Here is a 21347-nt window from a genome sequence, read left to right as displayed (position 1 = left end):
TCACTAAACCCGCATTTATGTGTTTTAACGAAACACTGCCACTCTTTTTCCCTACCTACAAATAACGTTCAGATAGTTTCTGAATTTGATTTTGTACTTTCATCACCATCTTAATCTTTTGAGTTAGCCTTTAATTAATGTCGGGAAGTCTACAACGACAATTTCTTGGCATTTCCTAATTGTCAGATACACCACAACTGCTTTTAACCAATTTATTGCATTATTTGGAGTCCTACGATAAACTTTTCTGGTTTAACACCATATTTATCTGAATAAGGGAGAAATTTATTCTTTGCACTATCGTTAACTTACTTCGAGTTCATAAGCAGTTCTAGTTACGTCGACATACAAAATTCATTTTCTCGTACTTTATTCACTTTAAATGCAGGCTTGCTCTTTCGCGAATGCTTTGGCATAGTTTAGTTTGTAGACAATATGATTTAACACAGCTGGTGCTGAGATACTTTTTGATGTACATGACTGCAGAAATTTGTTTAATAGGTTATTTCGTAAGTCTTTTTTTCAATTTCTTTGTTGTATTTAATAATAGTGAATTTGCTTTACTTCTTACGTCCATTATGCATAGTGCTCCTCTTTCTATGGTTAGTATTGTTTGCACTTTGACTCCCATTTCTGTCACGTTGGTTGATGACGTTGGTTTTGTTACAGGAAATATCCCAACATTACACCACACGTTCTACAGGATGTAAGAGTTTTATTTTTTCAGTAATATTTATTCCTTATGACTGAGCTTGTGTGTTGTTGGGAATTTGGGCACAACTTACCGGCAGGTGCTTGATGTTATTTGGAGGGGATAGCGTTTTCTTTCAATCACCAGTTTGTTATGTCCTCTGTTTAGACCAATCTGTGAAGTCTGTTACTGGATGCAATGACCTTGTATAGTTTTCGTACATTTTTACTACGGACACCTTACACTACGTTGCGACCACGTTGATCACTTGTTACAATGACTCCTATATATTCTGCATGTTTAGATTGCTAAACTCACGTGTAGCTACTGTGCTACGTTTTTGTTTTTGTGGTTTGAAACAATTCACGACCACTGGATCCTTATCTCGAAAGACTGACGGGGAGAAAACGGCAAGTGTCATTATCCGATTTTCCAGAAACTTCGCTCAGTGGAAGAGGGGCAGAATAAGCGAACACACATGTCGCCTTATTCGTAGATGCTCGACCGTTTACGAGAAAACGACGGTCAGAATTTTCGGGGTAATTTGAGTGCCTCTTCGCGAGTAGGCAGTTCAGCTAAAACGGTGGCCCCTAGTGTCGCTGCTTCGCAGTTTGGCGTCCTGTGTTCGAAAGCCGATTATTATCTTAATTTTTGTTTTTCATTTATCTACCCATGTCCATAAAAGATTACTACATGAATGTTAGCAATGTACTCGTATACCGAGATAACGTAGTCCTTATTCGTCTAATGAATTTTGTATGTATGGTGAACGAATTAAAAAATTATTCGAAGTTCTTTTCGCTGAAATTCGTGTGGTGTATGTCTAATCATAATCAACTGCAGCGCCAATTTGGGATAAAGTGATCCGTTATGTGTGGTTTACGGAAAAATTATTGCCAACGCGTGAAATCGTCAGTAATGTTAACAACGTTTCCTTCGCGAGTGAAATTCATACGAAGAAATGCCACTGTCGCAAATCTGCCTTCGCGAAGTACTGGTGGCGTTCGGAATTTCTATTTTTCGGATGTTTCTACGATCGTAAACATCCAAGGGAAGAATAAACATAAGAATAATACACGAGAATTAATATACTGATATGAGAATGAAGTATAATTATATGAGAATTTATAAAACATTGTGACCCCTGACAATACCATAGACACATATATTATGTAATAAATGTATGACACTTATTGTGAAACCCAGTTGTTATTTTACAGTCAATACAACTTTGTTGTATTCCCTAATTTGATGAGAAACGTTCGTCTAGTAACCTTCTGCGGACATGGGTAGATAAATGGAAAGAAAATAAATAAAAACATTAATCGGTTTTCTTACACGGGGTGCAAAACTGAGTGGGTGTGATTCTAGCCACTGTGCCAGGATTTTGGCTCAGATTATCGTTCGCTGAAAGGTACATACAGTAGCTAGGAAAATTTAACCGTCGTTTTCTCAGAAACTGTAGAGTGACTACGGATTAGCTGAGACGCGTGTTCACTTACTTTGACTCCTCTTCCTCTGAGCAAAGGGTAATTTTCAGTATCACCTAGAAGTGATATACATCGAACGCGCGATTGTCATGGCGCCACATAACGATTTTGTTTACGCAGTTGACAACAAAGACAAAAGGTAACAGTAATTTAACTTACTTTACTCGTCATCTAAATCTTAATCATCGACAGTTTAACGTGTTGCGTAAGAAGCCTAAGGTAGCTCTATTTTGCTGTAGGAAGTAAGGGTACTGAAATATCTACAGTGTTGCACAGTCACGTAACGCATGTCACGAAAAAAAAACATAGTAATCGCAAACAGTATTTGCAGATAATCCAGTTTCTGAAGAAGTGACTTCTTGTGTATATTCTTTAACGCAGCAAGAGACTGAAATACGAGGGGCGTTCAGAAAGTAAGCTCCGATCGGTCGCGAAATGGAAACGACTATGAAAATCCGATAAAGCTTTGCACAGATGTGTTGGGTAGTGTCTCTAGTATAACCCCAGTTAGCATCACGTCGCTCTTCTCATTTCTGAGCTCGCAGTGAGTGCGTAAAGATGTCTAGAAAATAGTGTCTGCCGCCAAGTACGAGGGCCTGGTGAGAAATTTCGCCTGAAGTTATGCAGCTAACATTACATAACTGTCGTGCTGTTTCGTCTTCACGACAATTCTCAGCCGCATTCTGCAGGGGCAATGAAGATGCTTCTGCATCGTTTTCAAATGGAAATGTTAGATTACCCACAATACAGTCCGCAATTGTCTCCCCCTGAGTTTCATCTCTGGTCACATGAACCGCTGTCTTTGAAGACAACATTTTGACACAGACAACGAGATGTAGGCCAGCGTGGAGAATTGGCGGAAAGCACTGGCGGCTGCCTTCTATGATGAGGCTATTGAAAAGTTGGTACAACGCTATGACAAAAGTCTAAGTCAGAACGGCGACTACGTAGAGAAGTAGCTGAAAGGTGTAGTTAATTGTTACAAGTAAAACATTTCTGATGTTCACTGTGGTTTCAATTTGGCAATCAATCGGAGCTTACTTTCTGAACAGGCCTCGTAGTAGTCTGCTGTATCGTCAGTTTACACCTATCGAACCACTGGACTCGCTGAGACGTCAATCACAAGGTAATTTTAATCGGAATGTAGTGCACTCTCTAAACAAAAGCAATAACTAATCGATACCTGGCACCAAGACAGTCACGCGCTCGATATATGTAGCTTAACAGCGATCTTGAAAATTACCGTGAAGTTTCTGCGAAATCGGATTATAGCACTTGTGTTTTCCTCGTGAGTGTAGGATACTCTACCGCCTGGATTGTCACTGAGAGCTCGCCGCCATCCCGTATCACTTCCAAAATTTGCACAACCTGCCACGCGGCTTCGTACTCACCTTCAGCTCGTCGGCCTCGATGTATCCGCTGCCATCTGTGTCGTACTCCCGCCAGATCTGAAACAGTACAAATGCCAGCTCGCGTTACTGTTGGTAACTGGCAACCTACAGGAAAAGATTTGTCACTTGTCAGTTCAGAGACTCGCACGTTTCTTTGTAGAAGTATTATAGGCTTCTCTGTCCACCCTTGCACGCAAGTAAATCACACACACACACACACACACACACACACACACACACACACACACACACAGTCAGAAATGAGAAGTACCGTTGTCCGTAAGAAATTTAGCATGGGTAGCTTTTTGGCCAGACGAGCACTAGATATGGCAGGATGCTGGACCTTCAGACACAGACTTTGGTCAATAGCCGCAGCCGTGTATTAGAACTTCAAAATATTTTTAATTCCATTTTTAAATAGAGGCTTTCATTTTTTATGCGCTGCAGTCTTTTTCAGTAATTGCAAAGATTAATCCATAAAATTAAGGTTTTTCAAAATGCAAAGACATGTTCCAAGGTACATGATCATGTGGTCATGTACTAGGCGAAAATATTCTATTCAAATCTAAAAGCGTTGCAATCGAGGAAATCTTGTCAATATTGTCTTTAGTCTTCTATCTGTTACATTATTTCTCTCCTACACTCCAATGAGCAGTAAGTGAAGTCAAATTAAACAGAAGTGTAATTTTGTCAATAACTAGTTACAAGATACGTAATACACTTTAAAGTTGAGGATATTGGAAACTAACATAAAGCTATACTTTCAACAGAGATAAAATTGTTGAGACACCAGAGAAACTCAATTTACAAAAAATTCATGTCCCATGGTAAAAGAACTTCTGTTTCAAGGTACAAGATGGTACAAGACTGATACATACATACAGGGTGATTTTTTTCCACCGTGTATGAAGGATATAGCAGAATAGAAACTTAAAACACAAGTGCGAAAACAATTTATTGGACAAAACAATAATACCATCTCCAAAAGAACAACCGACTTGATCCCAACTGCGGATCGACACAAATACAAAATAACAAATAATAATAATAAAGACCCAACTCTTCACGAGGAGCGAACACAAACAATTCTACACTGTCAAGAGGTTTCGTCGACTACACCAAGATATCGGCGAGATAGAAAAGACGTCTGCCTGTGACTGGCGGGGTAACAGCTCTGTATCCTTTTGCAGGCAGGACGCCGCCCTATAAAGCCCGTAGGCGGATGTATCTGCCGGAAATATTTGCGATCACGTGCCTGGCGTATCAGAGTAGTTCCTGGGCTAGCTGCGACCTCTGGTGAAGCTGTTCTGCAGGCTCCGCGAACGGGTAGCGGTCCCTGGCGGCCGTTGGTGGAGACCTGGTGTTGTGTTGTATTGTGGCTGCCAGTATGTATTTGATTTGACAACACAGATGACGTAGGTTTTCGTGGTGAACGTACACCTTGTGAAGCCGGCATCCCGTGATAGCTAAACGTAAAGTGGGATGCCGATTCAGTAGGCGCTACGATGTCCGAAGTGGGCGGCCACTGCAGTGTGCAAGCTCTAGAGACTGGTCGATGAGAGGATATGGATCAAAAAAGGTGTAATGAACTTATATCCGGAAATGCATTGTTTCCATTCTAGGCACCATTTATTCACTCATACTTTGTTACAGAGACTGCGGACTAATACACGCTATTCAATACAGCCACAGTTACCGCATGCGTGGTTTCTTCCTAGAGGTTAGTACCGGGCCTCATACGTCATGCCCTAGCTCCCTCTCCTGCCATGGTAATTGGTAATGCTGTGTCCGATTCATTTCTCTTCCTGATTCACCTTGTAGTGGATGTGATATAGCCTTGTACGCAATAGTTCCGATTTCGAATCGAGAGCTTGCCGACGTGGTGTTTACTTACAGAAAGGCAAATGGCAACGGACGGCGGGTAGTTAGGCTGTAACAGAAGTTTTACCCCCCACCCCACCCCCCAACCACTAACAACAACAACCTAGCGTTCAATGTTTGCAACAGTGTTTCGCCGTTTGTCTCAGACAGGGTCGTTTCAGGAAGCAGCAAGTGATGAATGACGTACTCAAAATGTTCGGACACCAGACTTGGAAAAAAATGAGATTAACACTGTGGAAGGCTACGGCCGTATGAGTACCAGGCAGTTGGCCCTCCAGTACAAGGTAAGCCAGGCGACCGTGTGGACAGTTGTTACTACCCTTATCACATACCACGTGTGCAGGCCTTACTAGCGATAGACTTTCCGCATCGGGAGCAGTTCTGTCACTGGTTTCTTCACCAGGCTACCACGATTCCGGGATTTGTGTCACCCACCCTATTCACAGGTGAGGCCACATTTACGTGGAGCGGTATCCTCAACTTTAATACCGTTCATCCGTGGGATAGTATGCAGAACCCAAATGGTATGGTGACAGCGAATCATCAGGTTCGGTGCTGCCGGAATGTGAGGGCCGGGATAATTGGCGACAGTATTTTTGGGCAAGTCTTCCTTCCACGACGCACAATAGGCCGGATCTATCGGCATTTCTTGCTGGTGACTTTGCCTCCCTGCTGGAAGAAGTTCCATTGATGATTCGAAGGGTTATGTGGCTGCTACAAGATGGTGCTCCAGCCTACTTCGCCTTAAAATCCGGTCGCAAGTTAATCGTGTCTTCCCTAGTCGATGGATCGGACGAGTGGGTCAAGTTGCATGGCCTGCTCGTTCACCGAATCTCAGTTTCTGGTTATTGGGCTATCTCAAAAGTATCGTGTATGCAGAGCTCATTCCAGATGTGGAGACACTGGAGCAGCGTATTCATGCTGCCTTTGCCACTGTTCGGATGCAGCGTGGCCGATGAGGAGAGATAGAACATTCTACGGCGCGTACATGAAGGCGTTGAGGCACATGGAAACCATTTTCAATAGAATACTGTTACACTACACTACACTACACTACACACACACACACACACACACACACACACCCACACATCCACACACACACACACACACACACACACACACACACACACACACACACACACACACACAGGGTGGTCCATAGATAGTGACTGGGCCAAATATCTCACGACATTGGCATCAAACGAAAAAGTAAGAAGAACAAATCTGTTGGAGCGCGATGGGGAAAACAGATGGCGCTATGGATGGCCCACTAGATGGCGCTGCCATATGTCAAATTGATATAACCGCATTTTTTAAAATAGGTACCCCCATTCTTATTACGTATTCGCATAGAACGTAAATAAATAGGAATGTTTGATTTGGAACATTTGTTTTGCTATGTGATGGATGGTGCTGTAATATTCTCACAAATGTAGCAACGCACCCGATAGCACTGTGTTCAGTTCATTACATAAACTAGGTATGATAATACGCTTGTTCAAGATTGAATGTGCCAGAGGTCGTACAGCACGAAAGTGTGGTAAAAGCCTTCAACGTAGGTCAGCGTACTGTGGCAGACATGCATCGGGCAGGTCGTCCTAGCGTCTCTGAAGAGAAAGTGCATGCTGTTGCCGCGTTATTGGACAGTGATCGACGCCGTACTATTCGTGAGCTCGCCCACAAACCGGATTAGCGCATACGACTGTGCTTCGCATCCTGAAGGTACGCCTGGGCATGCGAAAAATTACGTCACGATGGGTTCCACATGACCTGACGGAAATGCAAAAATGGATGCGTTACGACGCTGCTCAGACGCACTTGGAGCGCTATGAGCGCGAAGGAGAGGCTCCCTTACGCCGTATTCTCAAACTGGATGAGACATGGGCCACATCGTACGAGCCAAAACTGAAACACCATTCCAAGGAATGACGTCATTATGGGTCGCCGCGAAAGTCGAAAGTGCGTCAGAGCCCCAGTATGGTGAAAGTTATGGTGGTTCTCGTGTACGACTGTGATGGTGTTATCGTAAAGCAGTACATTCTCCACCGCCGACCGTCAATGCACAGTATTACTGTTCGTTTTTGGAGCATCACATGCGACCAGCTTTGCGAAAGAAGTGGCGACACTTTCTGCGCAACCCACCCATCATTTTACACGACAATGCACGTTCGCATACAGCGCAAGCTGTGGGTGCTCTGTTCGGTCGTTTGGACTGAGAAGTACTGTACCATTCTCCGTACTCCCCGGACTTAAGTCCCTGTGACTTTGATTTGATTACGAAGATGAAGGAACCGCTTCGTGGCATTCGCTTCAGAACTGCACCAGAGATTCGACAGGCAGTAGACCGCTCCATTCGCACCATCAACAGAACAGGCTCTGCTAACGGTATACTACGCCTTCCACATAGCTGGCAACGGGTTCTCCACAACGCTGGTGACTACTTTGAAGTACAGTAACAGGTGCAAAAATGTAACTCTTTTGTACCGGTTGTCAACAAATAGTTGCCACTATTTAAGTTCTAACACTCATACACACACAAACACACACACACGCACACGCACACGCACACACACACACACATACACACACACACACACACACACACACACACACACACATATATATATATATATATATATATATATATATATATATATATATATCAGTATTTTGTGGATAATTTGAGAATTTGCGTCTGATAGGGGGCGAGGGGGCGTGCTAGGATAGTCTCTACAGCTGCGCTGGCTACTGTGTCCGAATGGCTCAGTGATCAGAACATTTGTTTGGTAAGCGGAAGAGCTGGGTTCGCATCCCAGTCGGCTACAAATTTTCAACTTTCCCTATTGATTTCAATCAGTGCCAACTCGCAGACAGCCTGTAATATCTTTCTGTCTTAAGTATAACTTTCGTCCACACGTTATACGACTAGTTTTAAAAACACACAGAATTTTACTTGCGAAAAAGTTCTGTAACGGAAGCATTAATAATATATTCTATACAGATCTAATATACTGTACATACTTAAACGCCCAGAGGCTGAAATTTTTACAAATGCTGCACAAAACACTACCTCATGCACAGCAGAAAAAAAAGAAAAAAAAAACAAGAAAATGGTGGAAAATGCTTATAGTGCGCATTCCTTCATGCGATTCTAAAATCAGTCACTAGGCGTAAGTACCTACCAAAAAACTCCAGTGTGTGTTCCTAAGTACACTGTCCTCAAGGTACAACATCCTCCGCTGGTAAACTGAACGCTTTAATAAGGACACTAGACAAGAAGATAGTCACTAACAGGAGAGATGGGACTGTAAACGTTAACACCGAATTAACCTGGTAATCTCACTTCGACTAGTGTTACGGTTCTGTTGCACTTGACCATGTTTTTTGTCGAACAAGATTGCAATGTTTTATTCTAGACAAAGAAAATAACTACTAAATTATTTTACTGTTCTGAACCATGGAAGGGTCTAAATTAAAAGGAGTATTTTTTTTCCAAGGTTCGATCGTTTGCGAAATTAAAAACAGAGTGAGAATCCGATGGAGCTTTGCGCAGATGTGTTGCACAGTGTCGCTGGTATATTCGGCGAACGCGTCGCGTCGAGGTTTTAGTTCTGAGCGCACAGTGAGCACGCAAAGATGCCCAGAACAGTAGAGTTTCTCGCCAGGTGTGAAGCAGCTTCTTTCATTCGATTTCTTCATGGCGAGGAGTTTCACAAAATTTGACGCATCCCTCATGACGTAACTGTCATGTGTGACAGCAGAATACGGCAATGGTGAGGGAATTTTGAAGCAAATGCAAGGACGTTCGTGGTGCGGACCGTCAGGGAAGGAAGCGACTTTCGACCGACGATCCCGTTCAGCGAGTGGATCAGATGAGTCGGGAAAATCTTCTTCGAAGTACAATTCATAACAAGCGAAGAGGAACGCTGCCATTAGCCATTGCCATTCTTTATGACTGTGCTGAATTACACACTGCGGCTGCAACAAAGATACTCCTGCAGCGTTTTCAATGGTATGTGTTTGATGACCCGCCATACATTCTAGACTTGGCTCCACCTGATTTTCATCTCTTCACTCATATGAAAGACTGGCTACGAGGACAAAATGGTTCAAATGGCTCTGAGCACTATGAGACTTAACATCTGAGGCCATCAGTCCCCTAGAAATTAGAACTACTTAAACCTAACTAACCTAAGGACATCACACACATCCATGCTCGAGGCAGGATTCGAACCTGCGACCGTAGCGGTCGCGCTGTTCCAGACTGAAGCGCCTAGCACCGCTCGGCCACGACGGTCAGCGCTATGAGGACAGCGTTTTGGCAGAGACAACGAGGTGGAGAACAGTGTACAGAAATGGCGGAAAGCACAGGCGGCTCCTCCTACGACGAGGATATTGGAACGTTGGTACCACGCTACTACAATTTCTTATGTTGTAGTAGCAACTATGTAGTGAAGTAGCTGGAAGGTGTTGCTAAATTTGTCAATAAAACATTTTTGGTTTTCACTGTGGTTTCCAGTTCGTGACCGATCGACCTTGAAAAAAGAAAGCAGCTCGAATATTAATGTAACAAAGTAGGATGAAGGCAGATTGTGGTGTGCACACTGTAAGACCTTCGGTACACACACCATCAGATTATTTGACTTGTCACTCTAACGAAGTAGGCGAATGTCAGGAATATGTCTCGTGGTCTTAACGTGGCGTGTTTATTTTCTGCTGTTAGGTCAGACGATAGAAATGCCACTTGCACGCTTAGACTAGCAGATTGATGGTGACCAACTTTAAACAGAACTTGATTAATTTTCACACACATTTATTAAAATAATAACAAGCATAAAATTACTTAACTTGGTTCTGAATGCTATTTACAATTGACAATTTGAAGTTCCCTTGGTATTGGTACGTTAATCTTATTCTCACATATCTCTGACACTTGACAAAAGTGTCTATACATTTATCTTCATGACTAAGTACAGGAATATGATAATCGTATTAGGCGCAGACTGAAACTTGACAATAGACTGGTACAGACTAATGTAGACTGGTACAGACAGGTGCACATAAATGCAGACAGACTAATTGGAGGTCTGTACACTTGTTATAATTCCTCACGCGTTCAGGGATCACTGCGCGAATGTGATCCATGAGGAGAAAAGGTTCTACATTAGCAGCGATCTCATTGGCTGCGTTACATATTAATACGCGGATCGGCGGGAGAAGAATTTGGTGCGTCTCTAAGGCAGTGCCATCTCGTAGTGTGGAGATGGACGAGCGCTGCGCCTGCGCTGTTGTGCTTAGCGGGGCGCGCTCTAGTGGGAAAGTTGTGTATGCGCTGACTACACAGAACTATGTACACAACACAGATGATCTTGTTCAGTGACTGGATCAGGCGATTCTAGAAAATCGTCTATGAAGTCACAACAAGCAAAGAGGAACGCTTTCATTGGGCGTTGTCCTTCTTTATGACTATGCTAAGCCACAGGCTGCAGCTGTAATAAAGATGCTCCTGCAGCGTTTTTGATGGGATGTGTTTGATAATCCAGCACACAGCCCGAACTTGGTTCTACCTGATTTTCATCTCTTCGCTCACATAAACTGCTGGCCATGGGGACAGCATTTTGGCACAGACAACAGCTGCAGACCAGCATAGAGAATTAGCAGGAAGCACAGGCGCACAGGCAGCATCCTTCTACGACCAGGGTATTGGAAAGTTGGTACCACCCTTCGACAAATGCGTATGTTTCATTCGACAAACGTATATGTTTCAGCGGCGACCATGTAATGAAGTAGCTGGAAGGTATAGCTAAACTTGCAAATAAAACGTTTTTGATGTTCACTGTGGTTTCCAATTTGTGGCTGATCGGGCCAAAAAATAGCCTGCAGGTTAAAGTAAAACAGTAGGGAGAAAGATGATCAACGAGGGCGATTTTTAATGGGAGTAGCAAAGAGGTGCAAGAGAGTCGGTTCTTTGTGACAAAAGTAGGCAGAAGGTTGTCAGAGGTGGAGGATCGCTGTTGTGACACGGGATGTTAGTGGCTGCTGGCAGTGATCTACGGTGTGGTCCGACGAAGATAGCTGCGGCACCCAGTCCCACTTGACACAGCTATTCCAGACAACGCATCCGCTACCGTCCTAAGCACTTCAGCTCGTAACTCCTACGCTGCTAGGATTAGATTGGTGCTCGTCTCGAAAGTGAAGATGGCTACCATTTGCTATGACCATCTTGTGAAACGATCCCTGCAGCTTCAAAGACGTGCCGGAAGGACATTTTACTAACTGAACTAAATGCTGTAGTGAGCGTTATGATTTTCATTTACTTAAGATACCATAAGTAATACTAGCAACACAGCAATCAGTCGCAATTGCATTGGATTTTTATTATACTGGTATATCCAGACTTCTGCTGAGTTAGTTACAGTTCAACAAACTCGCAGTAGTGCATGCTGCCACATGATTTTACTGGTGTATAGGTAGCCAATATACTGGTAAATTCATACGGTAGCATGTACTGCATGTACAGCACATATGACCAGTAACGCCTAATTTTTGAAAATTATGTTAAAAGCTTGAGCACCCGTATTTCAGTATTCACCTTCTGTAATTTACCACAGCAGGATTCGCACTAACGGACACGCACTATGGTTACAGGACAAGGTGATTTCAATGTGGTCACTAAAGGCAAGATGTTGAAATGGTCCTGTCCGATGTGACACTGCTTTATAGGACTACGTAACAGATTTTTTACAAAATTTTGTTGGCTAAACAAATAATGCGTATAGTTTTTAAATGCTTTTGGTATGTAAACTTTGTATATATATGTAAATTTTAGAAGACAACCATACGTTTGAAACAAAATTTGTAATGAAGCAACAAATGTGATTTTATTTAATTTTTGTTGTGTATTATGCTGATTGTGACCGGATAATAAAGACAGTAAAATACCTCTTATTAATTCGATGTACCCGTTGGCCATGTACGCGCAGCTGAACATGAAACGTTTGTCTTATGTTCAAATATGTAAACGTATACACACGACACTATTATTTGTATTCGTGTAATACTTGTACATTTGTCATTGTGATTTACCACATTGACGAAAATATCAATAAAGGTGCTTCGATTCATCCATATTTAAAACGAGACACGCCAACTTCTTTCGGATGTGCACCTTGAAGATGAAGTGTGACACCGGTGCCATCGGAAGTTTCCTGCTACTGTTAGCAGTGTTAGCCTCCAGTTCGTTTCTGACTTGCTAAGTAGGCCCATGTTGACTGTAACCGTTGGCTCCTATCACTCTGTCATTTTGATGTTTGTCATTAACGTAAGGCACTTTCAGTTGAGGAATGTCTGAATTCAGATAATTTATTACATGTGAATTGCTTGTATTGAAATTCCACATTTGTATTCACTGTTCACTGACAACAATGTACTATATTCTGCTGCCTCAGGAGGTTAGGCTTGAGAATGAGTCCGTTGGTTCAAAGCTAGTCACCAAACGTATGTTGTGGGACAGTGACAGAGTTGTTAATAAGCGCTTCACGATTTGTTAAATGAAAGTTGCTGGTCCTTCATCAGCAATATGTTGAAACTGAAAAATTCAGTTTGTATCAAGATAACAGTACAATCTGTTTCCTTCCAGTGTAGGACAATGCCACTTACTTGTTCTCAGTTCGACAACAGATAGAGAAATGGTGAAGAAATGCGGAAGGAAAAGTCGAAAATAGCTATTTTCAAGCGTCTTGAGGGGCCCTGGAAAGGTTCAAAATCATGAAATATTCAGTTTTTCCTTTTTTTGCGTTTTAAAAAACACTTTACTCTTTCAATTTATATATAATTTATTCAGTTCAGAAGACTACAAATATTTTTGAAATCTGTTCTGCATGGTTGTGACTCACTGTTTCGCTGTTAAACTGCTATAAATGTTGTACTCATGAATCTACATGCCCATCATGTGATGTGAGAGAAAATAAGTGTTACAAAATACGTCTTGTAGCTAACCTGTGATAGTTCGATATATGCCGCTCGCTCGATTATAATGAGTTTCATGCTTATTTACTCTTCTGTAATCTTGAAAATATTAGTAGTGAACTCTATTAATTGAAGTCCCGGTTTTATTGTATGATAATCATGGGTAAACGTAAAGTGACTAGAAATCCTCTGAAGGCTTTTAAGAAGAGAAGAAATATTGGAAAGCCATAGGTAGGTGTTGTTACCGTAAACAATAAAGTCGATAAGCAAGTGTGTGAACCTCACCTTGCTGGTACACCTGCCCATTGCAATGAAAGTGAGAAAGATAATACTTCACAAAGGAATCTTGGTTCACTTAGTGAAAAGTATGAATCTTTTACAGGCGAATCGGATATGAATGAAATATTTGATATGTCAGTTCTTAGCGGAATTTTTGCAAATTGTGTAAGATGTATCCAGTGTAGTGAAGTCGGTCTATAAAAAATCTCAATGGACTTGCCAGTAAATGGAACTGAGGTGTGGTAAGTTCCTATGGGACCAAACTGCTGAGGTCACCTGTCACTAGGCTTACAAACTACTTAAACTAACTTATGCTAAGGACAACACACACTCCCATGACCGAGGGAGGACTCGAACCTCCGACGGGCGGAGCCGCGCGAACCGTGCAAGGCGCCCAGACCGCGCGGCTACAGCTAGCGGCCGTATGGTAAGTATTAATATACGACCACCTTTTGGAAGAGTGACACCAAATGAAGGAAAAATTAGCAAAATCAATGAACGCAACATTACATTTGTTTATGCCTTGCGTACAATTGGTAAAGGTGCTACAGCAGGTGTAGTTTTCTGTGGAATGATGAATCTTCTAAATCACCCAAACAAGTTTACGAGCTGTAATAGATTTCTAGGGTCTAAAATAGAAGATGTATGTAGAGAATCTATGAAGAAAACTGTGAAAGAGACAGTAATAGAAAACAATGGGACCGCAGCATTCGATGATATCTGGCATAAACGGGGACACACATCTCTTCATGGTTTAGTATCTGCCACCAGTATGTATAATGGGAAAGTTTTAGATGTAGCAGTAATATCTAAATATTGTAGGTGTTCACAAAAAAAAAATAAAGTAAAGGTACACATGAAAGTAGTTGCACAGTCAACTACAGTGGCAGAAGTGGAGGAATGGAAGCGGCTGGTGTTGCTAGTATGTTTAAACGTTCTCTCGCGTGTGATAAAGTGCGATATGTGAATTACCTTGGTGACGGTGATTCTAAAAGTTTCAAATATATTCAAGAACTGAAGCCCTGTGGTGATGTTGTTGTAGTGCAGAAATCTCGGTGTATTGGACACGTACAGAAACGAATGCGATCAATACTTCGGCGACTGAAAGATTAGTACAAGAAAGCAAGAACTCAGTGATGGTAAAGGGTTGGATGGGAAGGTAAGGTTAACTGAGAGTGTAGTTGACAAAAGACAGATCTATTCGTCAAAACACACACACCGTCGATGAAACGAAGGAAGTTGTATGGGCTCCTTTTTTGATACTTTTTCAACCGATGAAAGTCCCCATCATTACCCTTGTCCCAAAGGAGAAAACAATTGGTGAATGTACAACAAGGGATTGGCAACTGCTGAAGTTTGTTGGTTGGTTGGTTTGGGGAAGGAGACCAGACAGCGTGGTCATCGGTCTCATCGGATTAGGGAAGGATTGGGAAGGAAATCGGCCGTGCCCTTTCAGAGGAACCATCCCGGCATTTGCCTGGAGTGATTTAGGGAAATCACGGAAAACCTAAATCAGGATGGCCGGACGCGGGATTGAACCGTCGTCCTCCCGAATGCGAGTCCAGTGTCTAACCACTGCGCCACCCCGCTCGGTACTGCTGAAGTGTTCACTCATAAACATAGTTTGTCTGATGCGGTAATTGAGGTGGAAAAACCTATTTTCAGAGACTTAGTAGCTGCTGAATTGTTAAAAAAAGCGTGTTTATGGAAAAAATAAAAACCCCTATGAAAGTGTAAATATTGTATGTGGTCCAGAGTCCCGAAGACTATGTTTGTTGGAATAGAAAAACTTCACTTTGGTGTGTATGATGCTGTTACTACTTTCAGTGATGACAACGTTGTAAAGTGCAAAGTATTTCGAAATATGGGAATGAAGATAGGTTTCAACGCAGTACGAACGATGCTTCGTTAGACAAGGAACGTCTTCGGACTGCTGGCAGAGCTGTAAATAGCCAAGAGATACAAGCAAGAGTAAACAGGAGGAAGACAAAGAGGAAGCTGGAGGAGAAGTTTGCAGAAGATGAAGATTATCCATCTTATGCACCCGGAATGCACTAAAAGTGTAATCCAAAGTTCTCGATTCCCTAAGGTTTTATTTTTTTCAAACAAATTACATGTTTTCTCATCATCTACCAAACCAATTTGCTTCAAATTTTCAGGAAATGTTACACAGTCCATTCTGCGTAACGTAACACAGACTTTTCCAAAAACCTGTATATTGTTGAAGTTCTAAACAGAAATGGCAAAAAGTAGTGATTTTTCATTAAAATATAAAAGTTTGTCTTTAACAACTGAATTCAAATTTTTAAAATTCCCTGTGTTAAGTTGTAGCAAATACTTCAGTAAATAATATGTAAAAATTTCAACTTCCTAGCTCAAATGGCTCTGAGCACTATGGGACTTAACATCTCTGGTCATCAGTCCCCTAGAACTTAGAACTACTTAAACCTAACTAACCTAAGGACATCACACACATCCATGCCCGAGGCAGGATTCGAACCTGCGACCGTAGCAGTCGGGCGGTTACGGACTGAGCACCGAGTGAGGTGGCGCAGTGGTTAGACACTGGACTCGCATTCGGGTGGACGACGGTTCAATCCCGCGTCCGGCCAACCTGATTTAGGTTTTCCGTGATTTCCCTAAATCACTCCAGGCAAATGCCGGGATGGTTCCTCTTAAAGGGCACGGCCGACTTCCTTCCCCATCCTTCCCTAATCCGATGAGACCGATGACCTCGCTATCTGGTCTCCTTCCCCAACCAAACCAACCAACTAATCCGGACTGAGCACCTAGGACCGATAGACTACCGCGGCCGGCTTCCTAGCTCAAATACTTTCTGAGAAAACATGTAATTTATAAGCACTATTTTAACATTGGAAAGATAGGGCTTTCTGCAGCCCCTTAAATTCGGTACGAGTAGTACGAATTCTCGATGCTTGTAATGGTGTGGCTCGTTAATTACAGTCTCTGGCCACTATATTATACAGTTACTACTCTGACGATTTATGATATTTCACAATTAAACAGGCAAAATACCGAAATAAATTTACTGCCATATACACATATTCAAGAGCTTGATTCATATAGAGGGTGAACATTATTAAAATCGACAAACTGCAGTGACGGATTACTGACTCGAAATGGAGGAAAAAAGGCCTATGGAAGTTTCTCTCACTATGTGCCGTGTGTTCCATGTGTGTTGCAGGCTGGTGATTGATGCAGCGTACTGTAAGCAGCAGAATTGTCCCGTATTCGAAGCTGAGATGGTGTTTGTGTACGGCCAAGCAGATGGAAACGGTCAGAAACAGGACGGCTGTGCTAAAACAATTACCTTCGAAGACACCAACCACATCACGCAGCATTTCAAATCCTTTTCGGTCGTTTGTGTGATAATAGGTCCTTTGGGAATACGACGGGTTATATGGTTTCTGCATGCCAGAGCGCCACTCCACTTCCGCTTTACAGTCCATCGACACCTGAACAGCATCTTCCCCGGACGTTGGATATTACGCGGGAGCCCTGTAGCATGGCCTGCTAGGCCACCATACTTAAGCCTCCTGGATTTTTAACTCTGGGTGCATCTAAAAAAGGTGTTTATGCTAAACCAGTTTCTGGCTTGCAGAACGTTCAACAAGGTATTTACTACACCTCTGTCGCTATTTGTAGAGAGGCCGTAACGTGACGGACGATGCAGAAATCAATCCGGCCACGTGTGAACGCGTGCATTGCATCCCAAACAGGCCACTTTGAATGTCTGGTGTGACGTGGATGCGATGCAGCTCCGTACTGTGTTCCGGGACGATTTGTTGCCGTTGCACGCAAGCCATCGATTTCCGGACACGTGTTCATAGGACCATTTTTCCTCCATTTCCAGTCAGCAGTCCGACAGCGCAATTTGTCCGCCATACACACACACACACATACACAAACACACACACACACACACACACACACACATACACACACACACACACACACACACACACACAGTATCTCGGTCCACGCCCCTGCCTATTGAATCACGCCGGTCGCCCATTGTGACGCTGACTGGCACCGGTGCTGCGACAAATTGTTGTTATTTTTCGATTAAATGCACTTGGTACTCAAAAACTGGCTCTGAGCACTATGGGACTTAACAGCTGAGGTCATCAGTCCCCTAGAACTTAGAACTATTTAAACCTCACTAACCTAAGGACATCAGACACATCAATTCCCGAGGCAGGATTCGAACCTGCGACCGTAGCGGTCGTACTATGTCAAATCTCCGGTGCCGAATTTTTCCTGTGAGTTCAAAATAATAATAATAATAACAATAATAAAAAGAAGAAGTAGAACAAGAAGAAAACTTACAGGTATACCAAGCGCCTAGGTTGTTCTTCAAAGAACCCGATGGCTCTTTGGAAACTAACACGAAAAATAACGGCAAAATCTTAGCCCAATATTTCAGTTCCCTCCTCAACTGCGAACCCCTCAACTAAAACTTGTCTTCTCTTCTCCAGTATTCACACATCCAGACTCACATGCCCCGGATCTCGAAGAAATTATGGACATAGTCAAACAGTTGAAAAATAACAAAGCACTAGGAGAAGATGAGATCATTGCTGGATTCTGGAAACTAAAGGATCCTGTACTTATGCTGAAATAACATCATCAGACATATGGATGACATATCAGACATATGGATGACGGAGCAAATACCAGAGGACTGGAAATGAGCTCTAATTCACCCGCTGCACAAAAAGGGCGACAAGACAGAGATCAACAATTGCAGAGGAATTTCCCTGCTCCCAGTCGCTTACAAAATCTTTTCCAAGGCACTTTTAAACTGGATAGAATCCTAATTGGTGAATGCCAGGCCGGATTCAGAAAAGGGCTATCATGTGCGGAACAGAGCTGGTGCTTAAAGACGATTTTACAAATGAGGAAATGCAGAAACACAGTAATTACATTCATCGACTTCAGGAAATCATACGATTCAGTGGACCGTGAAATCCTGTTTCAAATCATGGAAGAATTTGGGATCGACCGAAAGACAGGAAAAATCACAGAACAGAAACTTACAGGAACAACATCCAAAGTGAAATTCATGGGTGAAATATCGGAGCCCTTCGAAATCAAAACTGGAGTTTGACAGGGGGTCGGACTATTCCCAATGCTTTTCAATATTGTTCTAGAAAATATCATCAGGTAATGGGAATCTCATATAATCGCTCTCCTAAAGGGGAACAATCGTTATAATAATAATAATAATAATAATAATAATAATCCCTAGGAGGTCCTGGAACACCGTTCCTGCCGTAATTAAGCCCTGGTTCCATGTGCTTTAAAAGATTATAAACGTGAAGTGGCACACCAGGTTTGTGATCTCATGTGCGACTTACCAGTTGTTCACAGTTTTTGATTAAATTGGAAAGTACCTAATCTGCTGCCAGTATCTACATAAAATACCTTTATCTTCTTGCAGCCCCTGCAAACAGACAACTTAAGACAAAAAAATACAGTCTCTAATCTCAGTTTTCCAATCTTTAGCATTTAATATATGTAACGCCCAAATGGTATGGTTCTCGATCACAACATGATGTTTGAGCAGAATTTCAAAGTATTAGAATCAGTAGGAGAATGCTGATGAATTCTTGGAATATTAAACCGTTCCTACTTTCCCACAAAAAATCCGAGAGTGGACAGACTAAAGTTTCGCTTTATTGATGCTTTGATTCTGTGTATCTTGAAGCACATAATGCAAAAGTATGAGGAATCAAAATTTTATGTTTATTCGAGCCCTGCATTTACTAGTGAAAATCATACGAATAAAAAACCGAAAAATCAGTTATTTCAGAAACCGGTTGTTTTGAGCAGTTTTAAGAGTCTGATGAAACTGAAGATGAAAAGACCGGTATAACTGAGAACCGGCTGTATTAAGCGATGACCGCCATCCCTGTTTCTAGAGTGGAGCTCCAGTGGCACAGAGAAGACGCTTCCCACGTTGCTTTTAGCGCTGCGCAAGACGACCACAAGTCTTTGACGAATTGATGGCATGGCACTTTGGCAGTAACATACTGGGCGGTTGGCTTGTTTGAAGTCAGACTGTTCGATGAAAAATGCATCGCCTGGATTTTAACAGCAGACGACCGACTCATATCCCTTTGCATTCGAACGACTTTTTGGTTATTTACTTGCTTTCGGTAGTATATTTTGTTATTTTATAATAACATTTGATAAACAAATGGATACATATTATAAACATTAATGCATGTTTTTATGTGTAACACAGCTCCTCCTAAACCAATGGACTGATTTAAACCAAACTTGGTACACATATGAATTACTGTCCGGAAAGATTCGCTGTGGGGGTAAGAACTACTTATCTATTAAAGTGGTGCAGGTGAAAAAGAAGTGTAGCTCACGACTCGCGAATACCCAGACCTCATTCATCCAGTTATTTCAAGGATGAGAGCACTTAGTGAATTGCTACAAACTTTACACATAACTTCAAACCTTTACGAAACTTTTTCTCGCTGACAAACTCCATAAAATTACGAACGGAAAAACATTTGTCGCTTGTTACATTTTCGCTGTTTCTTCAGCAAAACTGCCGCCTCAGACACGACGTTCTAGTTTATTACTTCTTTACTACTTACTGAATTCACAACAAAATTTACTGGCAGTATTCACATATTCTACTTAATATCCCTCAAATTGTATCATTGTATGCCACGTAGTTTAGGCGACATGACGTCATAAACACTGAGATGCTTTAAAAACTGCCACATCATACATGACTTACAAATTTACGACTTCTCTGATACTGACTCTATTCGCAACAAATTTCGTAGACAATATCCAAATATTCCACTGAATGTACCTACTACATTATATCATTGGACGATACATACGGTATCAGATCAAAAGTATCCGGACAACCGCAGAAACATACGTCTTTCTTATTAGGTGCATTGTGCTGCCACCTACGTCCAGGTACTCCATGTCAGCGACCTCAGTAGTCATTAGACATCGTGAGAGAGCAGAATGGGGCGCTCCACGGAACACACGGACTTCGCACGTGGTCAGGTGATTGGGTGTCACTTCTGTCATACGCCTGTACGCGAGATTTCCACACTCCTAATCATCCCTAGGTCCACTGTTTCTCATGTGATACTGAAGTGGAAACATGAAGGGACACGTACAGCACAAAAGCGTACAGGCCGACATCGTCTGTTGACTGACAGAGACCGCCGACAGTTGAAGAGGGTCGTAATGTGTAATAGGCAGACCAGAATATAGCACAGGAATTCCAAACTGCGTCTGGATCCACTGCAACTACTATGACAGTTAGGCGGGAGGTGAGAAAACTTAGACTTCACGGTCGAGCGGCTGCTCATAAGCCACACATCACGCCGGTGAATGCCAAACGACGCCTCGCTTGGTGTAAGGAGCGTAAACACTAGACGATTGAACAGTGGAAAAACGTTGTGTGGAGTGTCGAATCACGGTACACAATGTCGCGATCCGATGGCAGGGTGTGGGTATGGCGAATGTCCGGTGAACGTCATCTGCCACCTTGCGTAGTGCCGACAGTAAAATTCGGAGGTGGTGGTGTTATGGTTTGGTCGTGTTTCTCACGGAGGAGCCTTGCACCCCTTGTTA

General features: G+C 42.5%; 1 protein-coding gene across 2 annotated transcripts in view; it reads right to left on the bottom strand.

Annotated features, from left to right (window-relative positions):
• The window catches only part of LOC124619434 (calbindin-32), a 747279-nt gene that overhangs the window by 96794 nt on the left and 629138 nt on the right, over positions 1-21347 (bottom strand). For both annotated transcript variants that reach the window (XM_047145810.1, XM_047145811.1), the window contains exon 5: positions 3573-3629. In XM_047145810.1, coding sequence (XP_047001766.1) covers positions 3573-3629 — 57 coding nt within the window. The remainder of the gene's footprint in view (positions 1-3572; positions 3630-21347) is intronic.

Source organism: Schistocerca americana, chromosome 6 (genome assembly GCF_021461395.2).
Source record: "Schistocerca americana isolate TAMUIC-IGC-003095 chromosome 6, iqSchAmer2.1, whole genome shotgun sequence".
NCBI lineage: Eukaryota > Metazoa > Arthropoda > Insecta > Orthoptera > Acrididae > Schistocerca > Schistocerca americana.
The sequence above is the reverse complement of the archived record's forward strand: the minus strand, read 5'-3'. Positions and strand labels throughout refer to the sequence as shown.